The sequence below is a fragment of the Thalassophryne amazonica genome, chromosome 11 (assembly GCF_902500255.1).
Source record: "Thalassophryne amazonica chromosome 11, fThaAma1.1, whole genome shotgun sequence".
NCBI lineage: Eukaryota > Metazoa > Chordata > Actinopteri > Batrachoidiformes > Batrachoididae > Thalassophryne > Thalassophryne amazonica.
Window position 1 is genome coordinate 77325755 of NC_047113.1, and position 19009 is coordinate 77344763.

Here is a 19009-nt window from a genome sequence, read left to right on the forward strand (position 1 = left end):
AATGCAATAAAATTTATCTGAGGAATTAACTTCCATCATTGTTGTTGTCCATTTGGCTGCTCCCAGTTTGTTTTGGGATGGTTTTCTTGGGGTTGTTCTCATCCTCTAAACATGGTAAGTGGAGTTGATTCCAAAAAGCTCCATTTTGGTCTCATCTGACCACATGACCTTCTCCCATGCCTCCTCTGGATCATCCAGATGGTCACTGGTGAACTTCAAATGGACCTGGACATGTGCTGGCTTGAGCAGGGGGACCTTGCTGCCCTGCAGGATTTTAAACCATGACAGCATCATGTGTTACTAACGTAATCTTTGTGACTGTGGTCCCAGCTCTCTTCAGGTCATTGACCTGGTCCTCCTGTGTAGTTCTGAGCTTTCTCATAATCATCCTTACCACACAAAGTGAGATCTTGCATGGAATCCCAGACTGAGGGAATTTGACAGTCATCTTGTGTTTCTTCCACTTTCTAATAAGTAATCATAACAGTTGTTGTCTTCTACCAAGCTGCTTGCCTGTTGTTCTGTAGTCCATCCCAGTCCATTGTGCAGGTCTACAGTTTTGTCCCTGGTGTCCTTAGACAGCTCTTTGGTCTTAGCTATGGTGGACAGGTTGGAGTGTGATTGACTGAGTGTCTGAACAGGTGTTTTTTATACAGGTAACAAGTTCAAACAGGTGCAATTAATACATGTAAAGAGTGCAGAATAAGAGGGCTTCTTAAAGAAAAATTAACAGGTCTGTGAGAGCCAGAATTCTTGCTGGTTGGTAGGGGGTCAAATACTTATTTTTTTTCCCTATATCCAAAAAGTGGGTCTGCTCCATCACCCCGGCCCCCTGCTTCGCTCTGCCCAGGGATGATGCCCCAAATCCCAGCTTCTCCTTGCAGGTCGGCCCGCTGTCGCGGTTCGATCGATATCCCACCAAGTCGTCAGTCCTCCCTCGGTCGACGTCACTCCGAAAAACAGCTGAGAAAAAAAAAAAAAAAAAAAAAAAAGCTTCTCCCAGCAGGGTGATGGGAAAATCATTCTACTGCTGTTTTTTGAAAGCTTTTTTGTGGTTCAGGCGAAATTCAAGATGGCAATCGCTCAACTTTTTTCAGGTTGTGGAAACAGCCAGAGTGTGACGTACCAATTTCCGCCCCCCTTGATGCTTCCAAAGCGAAGCGACTGACGTCACGACGCGTTGGAAATGCATCGCCCTGGCCTTACGATGCGCTGGAAAGCTTTGACGCATCGGCCTGATGCTTTCAGTGTGAAAGGCCCATTAGTTTTACCCAAAACAAGCGATAACTTATTAAATCAAACCAATGTTTACATTTTGTAGTTCCATCTCCATCATGTCCAGGAGCTGTCCCAAATGCTCCCCACTTCAAACAAACACAGCAAACAAAATACATCTCACAAACTTAGAAACCAAACCAATATCATTAATATACAATAAAAACAGTAATGGCCCAAGGACTGAACCGTGGGGCACCCCACATGAAATCCTCAAAAATTCAGAGTTTATCCCCCCAAAATGAACACACTGGTACCTGTCTTGTAAACAACTAGTTAACCAATCAAGGGACAGTCCTCTAATACCATACTTCTGTAATTTATTCAATAGTAAGGTGTGATCTATGGTATCAAATGCTTTCTGCAAATCAAAAAAACTCCTACAGTGTATTTCTTCTTCTGTTGCATTTGTTACCTGTTCAATAAAAAAAACCATACTGATGTTCACTGAGAATGCGTTGTTTAGTTAAGAAATCGTTCAACCTCTTTACAAATATCTTTTCCAGAATTTTTGAAAACTGTGAACAAGGAGATTGGCCTGTAGTTTGAAAAAAAACATGCTTATCACCAGATTTGAACAATGGTATCACCTTAGCTATTTTCATTTAGAAGGAAATTTCCCGGTCATCATTGACAAATTACAAATGTAAGTCAAGGGTTTAATAATACAATCAATTTTTTTAAATCAAGAACATATCAAGGTTGTCACTGTCAATTGATTTTTTTCCCTTTTAACTTGCAAACTATGTCAATTTCAATTTCATCCATTTCATTAATACACACTGAATCCAGAGTTGTATTAATTGTTTTGCCGTTGTCCAAAGAGCACGTTTTTGAGGATACAATTGAATTTGATAAGTTGATAAGTTTTCCCACATTGAAAAAATAATCACGGAAATGATCAGCAATAGTTTATTTTCTTTTACAGTTTTGTCAGAATCAGTATGAAAGTAAGATGGATAATCGTTAACAACTTTTTCTTTTTAATAATTTCATTTAAAACTTCCAGGTGCCTTTAGTGTTGGTTTTATTTTTTATTTTTTCCAATAAATTGCAATAAAATTGCTTCTTACACGATTGCATAATGCTCGTTAGTTTTTATGTCTTATATTTACTTTCAGCTTCTTTGTTCTAAATTTTATAAAACTGTTTGTACAAAAATAAAATTTTTTACATGCATTCTGGAGTACCTTTGTAACTCAGGATTTATTCGTGTTTTCCTTTTGAAATTTACTGTTTCTGTTTCTTCCTTATATCAGTAAATGAATTGAAAGCTATGAAAACTGGTAAATGATCACTGACGTCACTTATGAGCAACCTACCTGTTAAGTTACCAACAGTAGCATTAGTTAATATGTTATCGATAAGCGTTGATGAATTTGTAGTTGTCCTAGTTGGAAGTGTGATTACTCAAAACAAGCCCACGCAAAGCACAGAGTTATAAATTCTGTTATATGTGCCTGACCATGAGGATTAAGTAAATCGATATTCAAATCTCCACAAACAAATAAAAGATTAAACTGAGTTGTACATTTCAGTTAGTTTATCCACAAAGATATTTATATTTGATCCCGAAGCTCTATAAAAATAACTCCACCAATTATGTTTTTTTTTATTTTTCACATATGATTTCTACTGTAATGCATTCCATAATATTTTCCAAAGAAAAAGACTGTTATGTATATTTGACTTTGATAATTGAACATACATAAAGTACCACCCACCGCCCCATATCTTCATCCCATTTGTGGCAAAAAAAAAAAAAAAAAAAAAAAAAAAAAATCCTGAATTTTTGAAAAGTTCGTAGAAGACTTCTACTATTAAAGTGCATTATGGAGAAAATCCCATTTGTCAAAGATAATCGTTCAGTTACACTTCATTAAAGTATTTACAGTGATGTGTAATATTCCCAGAAAAAAAAAAAACAATCCAGATCAATGTTATTTCAATGTTATGAAATCTATATTCGATGTCTTCAAATATTTAGCTTTACTCCTGTGCAGGAGTAAGTTGTGATGAATCATTTGTCATAATAATCGAAACATAATCCTGAAACTGAAAAAAGTAATGTAGCAAAACGAACGTCCCAATGCCAAACCAAGACATGATTGTTGAATCTCTCAGAATTAGGCCTTAACAAATAGTGAAACATTCTTAATCAAGCGATCTAAACTGGCTCATGTTCCTAATACACAGACCTCTAGCATTTTCGGGAGCATCCTCAGTTTGATAAAAACCTTACAATTGTGACCAGACTGAATTTATTTTACCGTTTTTAAGCAGCCTTGCTTTCCTGGCGATGTCTGTTTGTTAGTAAGATGTTTGTGATGTAAACATTAGTGCCTTTCAGCTTCTTCTCGTTGAGAAATTCAGCTTTATGCCTTCTATTTGCGAAACGGGCGATAATCACTGGAACAGATGTCTTGTCCCGGGATGGCAAGGTGTGTGACAAGCTTCGATGTTATCGTTGTTGATGACAATATGTTTACTACGAAGGAATGTAGTCACCTGTTCCTCAGTAGTATCTTCATGACCGCTGCCCTCAGTAGTAACTCCTGGTACTGCTTGTGAGAAGGACCTAGGTTTGATTTTAATCCAGTAATGATGACATAGTTCATTCTAGAATACTGTTCCAAATTGGACCCCAGATTTTCCAGATATGAATTTTCTGTTCATATTCAGTATTTTGTTGCTTCAACTGCTTGATTTCTCCCAGCAATTCTGTAATGATATGGTTCTGCTTTAAAACGAAGCCATTTCCGCAGACAACAAGTTCATGGACTCCTTTAATTCGTCCATGTCTTTTTGGAGATTAGTTAATTCTAATCCAATTACATTTATTCCGTGAATCTGATTGGTTAAGCATGTGAGATTTCAGACCATATAATATCGGGGTAACAGTGGCAAAATATCTGACCGTTTCACATTTGGATGTATTACTCCGCTCCCTGATCGGTGTTCTAACAAGATGGTCATTCCTGTCGAATTTCATTTCCCGTGCTATGCGCAACTGCGCATGCGCACACGTGTGCAATATTGCCGGGACGCAGAACTGTCGATTTATGCGACGAGACGCACAATCGACAGAAACACCGGCTGGGCACACTGCTAGCTGTTAGCGCCATTAGCTGAAAGCATGAGAAATCGCGTACCGACACCGGCTGCCAAAATGGGTGATTTAACATACCACTAGAAAGTATTGGTGTGGATTCTGATACAGATTACCGTTCACTATTGATGATTTTCACGTTTTCACGATTACCTCCGCACCCTGACTGTTGTTGGAGCAACACTGCCTTGGCTCGACAGTACGCCTCGCCAACCGCATTACCTACTGAAAAACCATGCAACTGATGGAAGTGAAATAGAATTGGAATAACCCCCGTGAGTCTGATGATTTGCGCCATAAAACCCCTTTTTATTACCGGCTCTCTGCTTAGGCATCGCCGGAAGCTCAATTTGCGACCACATGACGAAATGAACGTCCGCAAATCAGACACAACAGGGTTATTCCCTAATTAGTATACCAGTATCATAGCAGCCAACATGACAAATATCTAGCCTGTGGCTCAGTCATCATGTAGATATTAAATAATATGAGGGGACAAAATACCGCCCTGTCTGACACCATTAGATACGCCAGAGAACTCAGAGGCACCCCGCTTCCTTTTGAAGCCAAACTGATCGGGGTTGGGTACCATGTAGTCAGACATGCAATTTAATAATATGATTCTAAAACTTTGCTAATAATTCTAATGCTCTGGGCCGATAGTTGTCCTTGGACATGATATTACCTGCTTTGTCCTTCATGACAGGTACTGATACCACTGAGATCACACCATGTACTAAGAGACTAGAAAAATGACAACCTAAGGAGGTCTAACAGACGAGTGGATGCATATTTAAGGTGCTCGGTGTAGATACTATCAAGTCCACAAGATTAGTTCTTTTCCAGGTTCTTGATGGCCGTCCTGATCTCCTCCCGAGACACAAAAATCTCTTCATATCTGCTATTTACTTTGTCGTTGTAGTTATCATGGATTTATTATGGCACTTGTAAGGTCGTCAAAGTGGCTCTTCCAGATTGCAGTTTACGGCAACACCACCTGACACTGCGTCAGCGGTGGTCGGCAGGAGCGTGTGGCTTCGATTCATTATTTTAACTCCTTTCAAAAGGATTTTACATCCAAGATGAAAGCTTTTTGGCCACTGACTCTTTCCGCATGTTTTCATTAAGTCATTCATTCATTTTTATACAACTCCAATTCCAATGAAGTTGGGATGTTGTGTAAAATGTAATAGAAAACAGAATACGATTTGTAAATCCTTTTCAACCTATATTCAGTTGAATACACCACAAAGACAAGCTATTTAATATTCAGACTGATAAACTTGTTTTTGTGCAAATATTTGCTCATTTTGAAATGGATGCCTGCAAACATATTTCAAAAAAGCTGGGACAGTGGTATTTTTACCACTGTTACATCACCATTCCTTCTAACAACACTCAATAAGCATTTGGGAACTGAGGACACTAATTGTTGAAGCTGTGTAGGTGGAATTCTTTCCCATTCTTGCTTGATGTACGACTTCAGTTGTTCAACAGTCCGGGGTTGCTGTTGTCATATTTAGCGCTTCATAATGCGCCACACATTTTCAATGGGCGACAGATCTGGACTGCAGGCAGACCAGTCTAGTACCCACACTCTTTTACTACGAAGCCACGCTGTTGTAACACAGGCAGAATGTGGCTTGGCATTGTCTTGCTGAAATACAACCCCTGGCAAAAATTATGGAATCACCGGCCTCGGAGGATGTTCATTCAGTTGTTTAATTTTGTAGAAAAAAAAGCAGATCACAGACATGACACAAAACTAAAGTCATTTGAAATGGCAACTTTCTGTCTTTAAGAAACACTATAAGAAATCAGAAAAAAAAAAATTGTGGCAGTCAGTAACGGTTACTTTTTTAGACCAAGCAGAGGGAAAAAAATATGGAATCACTCAATTCTGCGGAAAAAATTATGGAATCATGAAAAACAAAAGAACGCTCCAAAACATCACTAGTATTTTGTTGCACCACCTCTGGCTTTTATAACAGCTTGCAGTCTCTGAGGAGCCTTGTCATGGGCCATTTTCTTCGACTTCCAAAGATTTTCAATTGGATTAAGATCCGGACTATTTGCAGGCCATGACATTGACCCTATGTGTCTTTTTGCAAGAAATGTTTTCAAATGATATCATCCCCAAACATCCTTTCAATTGATGGGATAAGAAAAGTGTCCAAAATATCAACGTAAACTTGTGCATTTATTGATGATGTAATGACAGCCATCTCCCCAGTGCCTTTACCGACATGCAGCCCCATATCATCAATGACTGTGGAAATTTACATGTTCTCTTCAGGCAGTCATCTTTATAAATCTCACTGGAACGGCACCAAACAAAAGTTGCAGCATCATCACCTTGCCCAATGCAGATTCGAGATTCATCACTGAATATGACTTTCATCCAGTCATCCACAGTCCATGATGCTTTTCCTTAGCCACTGTAACCTTGTTTTTTTCTGTTTAGGTGTTAATGATGGCTTTCGTTTAGCTTTTCTGTATGTAAATCCCATTTCCTTTAGGCGGTTTCTTACAGTTCGGTCACAGGACATTGACTCCAGTTTCCTCCCATTTGTTCCTCATTTGTTTTGTTGTGCATTTTCGATTTTTGAGACATATTGCTTTAAGTTTTCTGTCTTGACGCTTTGTCTTCCTTGGTCTACCAGTATGTTTGCCTTTAACAACCTTCCCATGTTGTTTGTATTTGGTCCAGAGTTTAGACACAGCTGACTGTGAACAACCAACATCTTTTGCAACACTGCGTGATGATTTACCCTCTTTTAAGAGTTTGATAATCCTCTCCTTTGTTTTCAATTGACATCTCATGTTGGAGCCATGATTCATGTCAGTCCACTTGGTGCAACAGCTCTCCAAGGTGTGATTAGTTTTGGGGATGAAAATTTACAGGGTGATTCCATAATTATTCCTCAGAATTGAGTGATTCCATATTTTTTCCCTCTGCTTGGTCTAAAAAATTTAACCGTTACTGACCGCCCACAATTTTTTCTTATAGTGTTTCTTAACCCTTTACCTACTGAGGCTATAATGTAAGATTGGTTATAATTTTTTATTATAGCAATAAAATTAAGAAATAATTGTTCTATGTTTGTGTGCTTGGTACCCTTTCCAAGAGGACCTGAATTTCAATTATATTACACCTGATTAACTATTTATACACATTACTTGTATGTTTTAGCATTTAAAATGAGAAAAAACACAAAAACGAACTTAATTTTTTTTTTCAGTTTTTTTAGTGAAAAATGATTATGTAAAGGAAGTTTGGATTTAACATTTTTAACAGGAAGCTGTACGTGTTTACAATCAAAATAATTAATTTGTGTGTCTAGAACTCAGAAACAGTGCAAAAGTAAACATTTTACAAGGCGAAATTATTCAAAAAGTAACCAATTTTAAAGTGCAGAACCAAACAATATGAATAACAACAAACAAAGTGCAAAACTATATATAAATATATCAATTATTATCTGTATTATTAAAATATGCAATAAATCACTCATTTGATCACTCATTTTGTGCAAAATTATACAATATGACTAAAACAATAGTCAAACTATATACAAATATATAACCAAGAATCGAAATTAGATCTAAACTACATCAGTCCACTGTCAGTGTGGTACTGTTTGTAACAGTTTCTGTCTGGCTGAAGACAGAGGCCAATTTTACAAAGTTTGCACATCCAGCAGGTTGACCTCTTGCAAACCTTGCAAGAACGCTGCCCCTTTGTGGATCACTGGCAAGTTTGGTTTCCACTGCTTGTTGACACCAGGCAGTGGCTTGTGGCTGATGGAGCCATCAACCCACAAAACACACACACACCTTCACAAATGACACCAACACCCTGCCTTTCCTCAAAAATTACTACATTTATGTTTGCTGTCTGTCTCTGTACTTTTCTGTCACTTTTGCGCTCTTTTTCACACTTCACCGTAATATATGCAACATATAGCATACTGTTGGAAAGCACGGGTTCTTGGCTTACTGTCAGTGTTGAAATTTTTCAGATTGAGGGCTTACAGAAACTTACGGTAATGAGAATCAGCGGCGCACTTGTGTGAAACCTCTGTGTATTTCCTCTGCGTGATGACATCACAGGCTTACGTTTACCGTAATACACCATATATCATTGGAAAGCCCTTGGTGTTCGCTTAACAATGCACTTTGAATCATTCGGATTGGACAAACTATGGCGGAGTTACGGTAAAAAAAAATCTGCATATGGAAAATATGGCGTGGGCGCCATCTCCGTAAATAAAGGGTTAAAGCCAGAAAGTTGCCATATGAAATGACTTTAGTTTTGTGTCATGACGTCTGTGATCTGCTTTTTTTGTACAAAATTAAAGAACTGAATGAACATCCTCCGAGGCCGGTGATTCCATAATTTTTGCCAGGGAATGTAAGCAGGGATGTCCCTGAAAAAGACATTGCTTGGATGGCAGCATGTGTTGCTCCAAAACCTGGATGTACCTTTCAGCATTGATGGTGCCATCACAGATGTGTAAGTTGCCCATGCCATGGCAACTTACTCAAACACTTATTGAGTGCTGTTAGAAGGAAAGGTGATGTAACGCAGTGGTAAAGATACCATTGTCCCAGCTTTTTTCAAACGTGTTGCAGGCATCCATTTCAAAATTAGCAAATATTTGCACAAAAACAATAACGTTTATCAGTATGAACATTAAATATCTTGTCTTTGTGGTGTATTCAACTGATATTGGTTGAAGAGGATTTGCAAATCGTATTCTGTTTTTATTTACATTTCACGCAACGGCCCAACTTCATTGGAATTGGGGTTGTAAACCTTACGGCGTACTTACGTCTCGCTTTGGCTTTTTTGTGGTGGTCAAAGGTTAGGCCCTGTTTTGGTTTGCCTGCACCTAACCATACTTCTCACTTTTCATGTGAGGCTTTATATAAGTCGGCCACATGTTCCTTCCATCCTGGCATATTAAATTTACTCTGGTTCCTGACATTATTGAAGACCCGACTCCCAGCATTTTTAAGGCACTTGATAATCCCGTTGTATAATTTCACAGCATCTGCATGCTGAATATTGCTACAGTTTGTATCTCTGCAATACACAAGTCATATACAGACATCCTTGAACAGAGCATCAGTTATACAGGGATATCTATGACGCTCTGCTTCAGACCGAATTTCCTAGTTCAATCTTGGGGTGTGCAGCTGTTGGTAATATTCATCACACTAGGTATCTCATCAAACCGCCAGAGACAAACAGAATATGATCATCTGTCAACTTTAACACACATTCATATCACTGATGGCACTGTCAAGGCTTCTGTAGACACAACATGGTCTAAACAGGATTCAGAACACCAAGAGTCACTGACTAGGGACATGGGTATTGATAGATTTATCTATATCAATACCATTATCGATTCTGCTCTATCGATCCAATTCCTTATCGATGCCTCCTGTGAAGTTTTCTGTTGCACTAAAATAGGCTTTACAGGCTTTCTATGGCACAACATTTCTTGAGTCGTAAAGTAAATAAATATGAAATTGGTCACTGGATCCTTGATCTCTGGACATAATAAAATCTACAAGGTGGCTCCTTGATCTCTGGACATAATTAGAAATAAATAAAATCTGCAGTTTTTGTCAAAAGAATTTCATTTCGGACCTTAATGGCATGAAAGTCTCTCCATACGTCTGTGCTGAACTCTTACGGCTGTTGGAGTCTGCAGGTCTGCAGCCATACAGTCTTGGGCTGCTGCACGTCAGCGCAGGACATCTCATTTTGGGACGGAAAAGACATTTTGATTCCATTGCAGTTTATTGTTTGGGATTACAATGTTTGGAAAAGAGGTGTCATTATGTTTAAACGGCAATTCGCTTTGAAGTTATAAATTCCGAGCGGACATCGACTCAGCAGAAAGTGGCATAGCGTTGGAGCAACGGAACGGAGGATGATTCTCGTTTCTTTCTTGCGACAAGACAGGAGTTCCAGTTAGTCACTTTATCCACACAAAGTGACTCATGATTGACATATTTTAATGGCTTTGAGAGGGGATAAGAAGCAGACTTGCCGCTTCTGAAGAAGATCAAAGCACTGCTTCATTGGTTCAAGGTTCAAAGCAAAGCCACGCTGCAGAAGCGGATGATTACAGACCCACTGCAGGGTCTGTAATCAACGTAGAGAAATGATCATTTTCCGGACAAACACACTCAAAGCAACGACTGCTCTGAAGGGCCAATAAGGGAATCTTTAAGGCAAAAAGGCTACTGATGTCGCTGGAATCGAATATTTCTTAACCGATACTCAAAAAGAACCAGTCTCGATACCCAACCCTATCAATGACACCAGGTGGAACTGTCATTGTGTAACATACACAAGAAGAAATTATGGAGGTGGTGATCATCACAGACGTTAAGCATATGCTTGGCAAATAAGGAATTGTCTGGATCCTTCAGGTTTGCATTCCAGTCACCTATCAATACCACAGCAGTAGAGACAAATTCCTCAATTAAAGCACTCAGAACACCCAAATCCTCCAAGTATTAACTTCATTTTCCCTGCACTGAGATAGATATAAATTTATAATAATGATTTTTTTTAGCACCAATTTCAACTTGTATAGCAACGCGCCAGTTTAAGTTGAGATCCAGAGACTTAATGTATCTCTCCAGTTGCTGAAGCCAAACAATGGCAAACCCCCCCCCCCCCCCAGAGGTGACCATACAAACTCCATCCCTGAGATCAGTTAACGAGTCTCCAGCACCATGGAAAAGTCTGTGTAAGTTATTTAGTTGTTTCCCTGGCTTTATTTTGGTCATGAAAGGTAAGCATATTGACACTGATTAAAATTAAGTTACACTCAACAAAAATATAAACGCAACACTTTTGGTTTTGCTCCCATTTTGTATGAGATGAACTCAAAGATCTAAAACTTTTTCCACATACACAATATCACCATTTCCCTCAAATATTGTTCACAAACCAGTCTAAATCTGTGATAGTGAGCACTTCTCCTTTTGCTGAGATAATCATCCCACCTCACAGGTGTGCCATACCAAGATGCTGATTAGGCACCATTAGTGCACAGGTGTGCCTAGACTGCCCACAATAAAAGGCCACTCTGAAAGGTGCAGTTTTGTTTTTTTGGGGGGGGGGGGTACACCAGTCAGTATCTGGTGTGACCACCATTGCCTCATGCAGTGCAACACATCTCCTTCGCATTGAGTTGATCAGGTTGTCAATTGTGGCCTGTGGAATGTTGGTCCACTCCTCTTCATGGCTGTGCGACGTTGCTGGATATTGGCAGGAACTGGTACACGCTGTCGTATATGCCGGTCCAGAGATCCCAACATGCCTAATGGGCGAATGTCCGGTGAGTATGCCGGCCATGCAAGAACTGGACATTTTCAGCTTCCAGAATTGTGTAAGATCCTTGCAACATGGGGCCGTGCATTATCCTGCTGCAACATGAGGTGATGTTCTTGGATGTATGGCACACAATGGGCCTCAGGATCTCTTCACGGTATCTGTGCATTTAAAAATGCCATCAATAAATGCACCTGTGTCATAACAGACGCCTGCCCATACCATAACCCCACCGCCACCATGGGCCACTCAATCCACAACATTGACATCAGAAAACCGCTCACCCACATGACACCACACACCGCGTCTGTCATCTGAAGCGAACACCTCTCCAACGTTGCCAAACGCCAGCGAATGTGAGCATTTGCCCACTCAAGTCGGTTATGACGACGAACTGCAGTCAGGTTGAGACCCCGATGAGGACGACAAGCATGCAGATGAGCTTCCCTGAGACGGTTTCTGACAGTTTGTGCAGAAATTCTTTGGTTATGCAAACCGATTGTTTCAGCAGCTGTCCGAGGGCTGGTCTCAGACGATCTTGGAGGTGAACATGCGGATGTGGCGGTCCTGGGCTGGTGTGGTTACACGTGGTCTGCGGTTGTGAGGCTGGTTGATGCACTGCCAAATTCTCTGAAACGCTTTGGAGACGGCTTATGGTAGAGAAATGAACATTCACTACACGAGCAACAGCTCTGGTTGACATTCCTGCTGTCAGCATGCCAATTGCACACTCCCCTCAAATCTAAACCATTCTAAAACCATTCTAAAGTCAGTTTTAATCAGAAATGAGGCAGTATAAGCAGAGACGGCCAGTTTTAAGGGAAAAAGGCGATAATCTGTTAATCGCTGCTAGCACTCTGCCATGCCGCATGCACAGTGAAGGAAGGGCGAGTGCCAAGTCTAGGAGAGTGCTGAGCCCCTCACACCGGGCTCTCTGATGAAAAATGGAAAAGCTATTGAAAAAAAAAAAAAAAACTGGAATAGTTGGGCCCCGGTACATATTTACCTGCATTGTAAAATACCTTTACATAAAGAAGTGCCGAAATGTGAATGCAGGGCACAGAACCTCAACTTGACCTGCCAGCAGACCTCTGTCAGAAAACTGGAAAAGCTTTTGCAAAATGAAAATAAAATTACCTCCAAAAGGAATACAGTATTGCCAGTATTGAATGAGGTTTCCTTAAAATGAGAACTTATGAAAGGTCATTCCATACTTCTGAATACAAATAAAATGCGTACCAGGGCTCTAACTTAGATATGACATTGCCATTGGAGAAAAACAGATTCTGGGCCGGGCCGTGCTAATTGTCGACCAGCAGCTTTATTGATATGGGAGATATATGTTACATTGTCAAAGCAAGGTGTTACAGCGTAAACATTAAAAATAAGTCCTCTGTCTCTCTCCCTGTCTGTCTCTCTCTCCCTCTGTCTCTGTTTACTCTCTCTCTCTCTCTCTCGCTTTCTCTCTCCCTCTGTCTCCCTCTCTTTTCTTTCTCTCTCACTGTTTTCTCCCTTTTCTCCCTTTCAGTGGACCGAATCCTTGTTCAGCTCCTCCTCGGCTGCACACGCAGCTGGCTTTTCCACAGCCTCAAGACAGTGAAGTGACTAACTTTTGAGAGCAGACATTTTCAGCAACAATTCAGTTAATTTTTCCGAAATTTGAACCCAAGAGCCGGGCAGAAATTTGCCGCCTAAACACAGCTAAAACACTGCGGAAGACAGCTCTCAAACAATCCCCGCTCCAGAAAACCTCAGCTTTCTCTCCTCCTCCTGCTCGGCAGTAAACAAGCAAAGAGCAAACAACAGCAGTTGAGAGATTCACAGTGGCTCTTCTCTGGTATCGGAAAATGTCGCAGGTTGGATCAGTATTTTCTGATATGTGAATTACATCGGTATGGGTTGCCGCGGATCCACATCACTTCTGGTGAAGTGGCCAATCCGAAGGTGAGAATTCGTACTTCCGCAACTGGCCGGCCGATGAAAACAAGCCCGGGCTATTGTCTAAATCACTAGGTTTTGTTTTGTCTCTAACAGCCAGCTGATAGCTCTCACTGCCTGGAACGATAATATTTATACACCAAGCTGACTGAAATGAACCACTGTACATTTAAATTGACTTTACCAAATTACATGCACTTGTACTGAACTCGGCGATGTTTCATAGGCCAAAAATGGCCACCAGGGGCACTCGGTGTAAAGACTGTGGCAACCCAATCGTAACGGTCCCATCTGTAATTGAGTGGTTCTTGTTGGTGCTGGTCGGGGATTAGCATAACCTCTGGGCCCAAGACCAACATTTCTGTAACTTTTTTTTAATCAAATGGCAGGGCTTTTCAACTTAATTTTTCCACTTAAACGACAGCACATGATTATTTATTGGCCATGAATAAAATACAGTTACCAAAAGATATAAAAGCAAAATAATATCTCCTTGATAATTTCCATTTTGTAGTTATGTAACTCATCCGCCTGGACCGGATGGCCTGCACCCCTAATATTGGTGGTGATCACTAATGTATTTGCCAAACCCATCTGCATTATTTCAACGTGTCATTATCATCGGGTAGATTACCCAAGACTGGAAGCAAGACAATATCATGCCATCTTCAAGAAAGGTGACCGCTCTCTCACTTAAAATTACTGTCTAATAACGCTGACATCAGTGCTTTGCAGAGTGATGGAAAGTCTGATTTGTGACAAAATCTTGGACCACATTGATCAGAAACACTTGGTTTACAGATTGCCAGCATTGGTTAACTGTGTGGCAGATCCATTTGCACCAGATTCTTACAGCCCTAGATTACTGGTCTGAAGCACTTGATGAAGGTTTGGGAGTTGATGCAGCCTACCTTGACTTTCAAAAAGCTTTCAATTCAAGGCTACACCAGTGTCTCTTGAGGAAGATTATCGAGCCACGGCATTACTCCACGAGTTTTAGAATGGATCCAAGCTTTCCTACTGGAAGGTCTCAGCAGGTCGTGGTACATGTTGCCCCTTCTAAATGGATGGATGTCAGAAGTGATGTGCCCCAAGGTAGTGTTCTAGGGCCAATATTGTTCCTGATTTATATTAATGACATGCCGGATGTGGTCGATTGCCTTCTACTTCTATTCGCAGACGACACCAAAATCTACTTGAGAGTCGAGGACACCGATGACTGCGAAAAACTCCAACAGGTCCTAAACTCACTTCAGGAATGGGCCAAGACATGCTAGCTGTGCTTCCACCCTAGCAAGTGTACTATTTTACAGATTGGAAATAACCACTCTGATTTTGATTACGATATGCAAGACAACCAGACCCTAGTTAAACTAGTGACAGTGGAAGAGGAGAAAGATCTAGGGGTAACAGTAGACAAGTCACTCCACTTCAAGACCCACATCCATAAAATAGCCAATCAACTGGCCGGCCTCCTCTGGAGGTCCTTCGACTACGTGGACGAGAGGATGTTTATTGCCTTATACAAGATCATGACTCGCCCTCACCTCGAACACGCAGCGGTAGTATGGTCTCCCTACATGTGGGGCCTCGCTGAAGAATTAGAAAAAGTGCAAAGGAGGGCCACAAAACAACTTCCATCTCTAAAAACTGTCATACGAAGAACGAACTGAAAAGGCTAAAGCTACCCACCCTCGTCTACCGTCGGCTGAGAGGCGTTCTCACTACAGTGTATCAAATTCCTCACTGAATATTCCCCTGTAATCCCACCTAGCCTACAACTGGCCTCTCCAGACATTGCCACAAGAGGACCACAAAAAGAAACTAATTCACAAAGCACTACAAGCATATTTTGAACTCAGAACTGAGCGACTCCTTAAAGGCTGGAGACCCCAGCCCACTCAGCCGTTAGAGGATGGTAGCTAAATGGTAAATGTACTTTTTTCGACGGTCTCAAGATTTCCCGTCCAGTGCCCGCCATTTGTTTCAAATGACCAAAAAAAAAAAAAAAAAAGACAATTCATAGCCACAACTATGTTCCCTCACCGACAACTCCTGGCACCAGATAAATTGTGCGCCATTTGTAAACAACAATTTCACAATAAATCTCAGTCACGATTAACTAGCCACCTGAAGCTAACCCGGAACCCAAACCCACCTTGCTCAGAGTGCTGCTCTCATTGGACCGACATCTCTGCTATTTTGGCATTGTGGGATAGCTCGCGCCCACAGATTGAACTCGCCGGACTTCTTTCGCCACCCTGCTCAGCATGTATGGAGCTAAATCCAGGCCAAAAGTTTTGTGATCTGAAAATAAAAAAAAGATTGAAAAATAAATTTTGAAACTGAAAATTCAATGTTTGTTCTTGAATTTTATAATTATTTAAAAAGTATTATTAAAATAAAATAAGTGTAAGATATATATTTTCAGTTTAAATGTATTTTTGATTCAGCTCTGTAATTTTTTTTTGATCAAATCATTTATTTTCATTCATATTTCTTTTTTTCACCTTCAGATCTTGTTTTTTTTTCAGTTTCAAACTTTTGGCCCCATTCTGGCGTGGGAGGGCATGGCTTCGATTGAGAGGGGCGTGGAATTGTGAGTGACAGCACAGCAATCAGTCCTCACATGATGTTGCTTTCAGGAAACGTGGGTACTTTGATAGATGACTGGCATGTGAAAGAAAATAGAGAGAATAGAAAGCTTATTACGAGGCTTCAAACCCTCGAGACAAAGCTGTTTATTGTGATCAATGTGTAGCAGTTGGTTCAGTGGATCCGTATGTTGTACCGGATAGTGAATTTAATGACGATGTAACAAAGTTACAGTTCACAGCGTAACCTTAATATGACCAGAACCAAGCAGATCGCCCGTAAATCCAAAGCCGGAAGAGCGCTCCGGCTACTGGCGGTGTGAAGAAGCCTCACCGTTACAGGCCCGGCGCTGAGAGAGATCCACCGCTACCAGAAATCCAAGCTGCCGACCAGGTCACCCTCGCTGGCCTCCTGCAGAGCATCACAGCGGAGCTCTGAAAGCGGAGGTCGGTCTTGAAGTCCTGAGCGATTTCTCTCACCAGGTGCTGGAAGGGCAGCTTGTGGATCAGCAGCTTGGTGTATTTCTGGTAGCGGCGGAGTACCACACTGCCGGGCCTGTAACAGTGAGGCTTCTTCACCCCACCGGTAGCCGGAGCGCTCTTCCAGGTGGCTTCGGATTTACGGGCGGTCTGCTTGGTTCTGACCATATTAAAGCTTCCTTCAGATCTGCTGAGCCAGGTCTCTTTGTGTCACTTAGAAAGCTTGTAACACTCCACTGCTTGATGGACAATAACTGCTGGCAGCCTGTAAAATGAGTGACCTGCCTCATTTTCATGCGGTGATGCTGTGCTGCGTTCACGGGTCTTGTTGTGGATTTGGGACACATCGGGTTTTTAGGTATAGGTGTTAAACTTTACAATCTTGCATATTTTCCGGTTTTTAAATATCAAAAATGACCAAGAGTGGTATAGAATTACTTGTAATAGACATCTTTGTCCTCAGCACTACTTTATTTACAGGTATCAAGACAATACAGTGGAGAGAAAGTGTTAAGTCATTATCTGTCAAAGTACCCACGTTTCCTGAAAGCAACATCATGTGAGGACTGATTGCTGTGCTGTCACTCACAATTCCACGCCCCTCTCAACTGGAGCCACGCCAGAACAGGGCCAAAAGTTTGAAACTGAAAAAATAAGATCTGAAAGTGCAAAAAAAGATATGAAGGTGAAAAAAAGAAATATGAACGAAAATAAATTATTTGATCAAAATAATTAGAGCTGAATCAAAAATGTATTTCAACTGAAAAATATATATCTTACACTTTTTATTTTGATAATACTTTTTAAATGATTACAAAATTCAAGAGCAAACATTAAATTTTTAGTTTCAAAATTTATTTTTTTAATCTTTTTTTTTATTTCAGATTACAAAACTTTTGGCCTTGACTTAGCTCAATAAGCGTGCCGCTCTCATTGGAGCAACAACACACAGAATGTGTCTCTTCCCAGACAGATCTCTTTCAGTGCAGCTTCTTGTTCTTATTTTAACACGAAGTTAAAACCCAAGTCTTACATCACCAACTGTAAATGGTAATCAAACCATTCCAATTGTATCTTTCTGAACTCTTCCGCATCAAACTCCATTGTGTCAATGTTTACAATGCTCATATAAGTTTCTTAAATATTTATTACGGCCACGCTTAAAACTTCAGTTATCTTCATAATTTCATTAGTACTGTAAATTTTACAATTTGATGATGATGATGTTGAAATAACAGAATATGACGTGCAAGTAGGACCTGGAACGATTTTCCTTTTAATTGTAAACCAAATTATGCATTAACTCAGAACAATTAAACTACATGAACTTTATGAAGACTGAAAAGACTGTTACAGCATTTCAAAAACCACAGCTAAAGCTTGTAGAATATTTGGAAAATCATGGTAAAATATGAATAACATACCTTGTAGTAAAAAGTCATTTATATTCTTGTGTAAATTCAAGCAGCCTAAATCCATTCAAAACCAGTCTTTTTTACAATGAAAGAAAGCCTAGATTAGTGGAAAAAACTCACATAATCTTGTCTAAAATCCTGTTTGAACAGCAGAATGTTTATTTTCCAGGGAGAAAAGAATTCTTACCGTGTTACCGTGCATAATTTGGTTTACAATTAAAAGGAAAATAATTCCGGTTCCTGGGGAGCTGTACCGCCCCCCCCTGCAAATTTTCCTCGGATTTCAAATTTTTTATTTCACAGCCCTGACTTTTAGCTTGACATAAACTAAGCTAGTGGCGCTCGTGAGTGTGCCTGAAACCAAGCTCAATGTAGTCATGAAGATTTAGGCCTAAACAACGGGAAATTAAACTTACAGCAGCGCTCATCTCAAAGTTCCACTTTGTTTGATTATTTCTTTGTTTTATCGTCGTGACAATTAGTATGTCAGGATAACCGCTAACACCCAAACATAACGTATGCTTCTCAGTCTCCTTCTGGACTTCCGCCAGCGCTTGGGGCGCTCTTCTGCCTCCTACAGGACACTGGCGAACTGAGAGTTGTTGTTTTTTTTTTGTTTTGTTTGTTTGTTTGTTTTTTCCCCTTCTTCTTCTTCTTCGTCGTCTTCTTCTTCTTCTTCTTCCCTCCTTTGATTGGCGGGTGGCAACCATCACCTTAGGTCCATACCGCCACCTACTGTACCGGATGTGTCAATGGATGCATAGATACTTCAGGTTACATTCTGGTGTATGTTAAGTGGACATAAAAATAATAGCAATAAAACAAAAAAATAACA

The 19009-nt window shown here is 40.4% G+C and overlaps 1 protein-coding gene across 1 annotated transcript in view; it reads right to left on the reverse strand.

Annotated features, from left to right (window-relative positions):
* The window catches only part of rnf4 (ring finger protein 4), a 55053-nt gene extending 36324 nt beyond the window's left edge, over window positions 1–18729 (reverse strand). The window contains exon 1 of the mRNA XM_034180959.1: window positions 18591–18729. Within this exon, the coding sequence (XP_034036850.1) occupies window positions 18591–18602 (12 nt within the window). The 5' untranslated portion in view covers window positions 18603–18729. The remainder of the gene's footprint in view (window positions 1–18590) is intronic.
* Window positions 18730–19009: the final 280 nt, after the last annotated feature.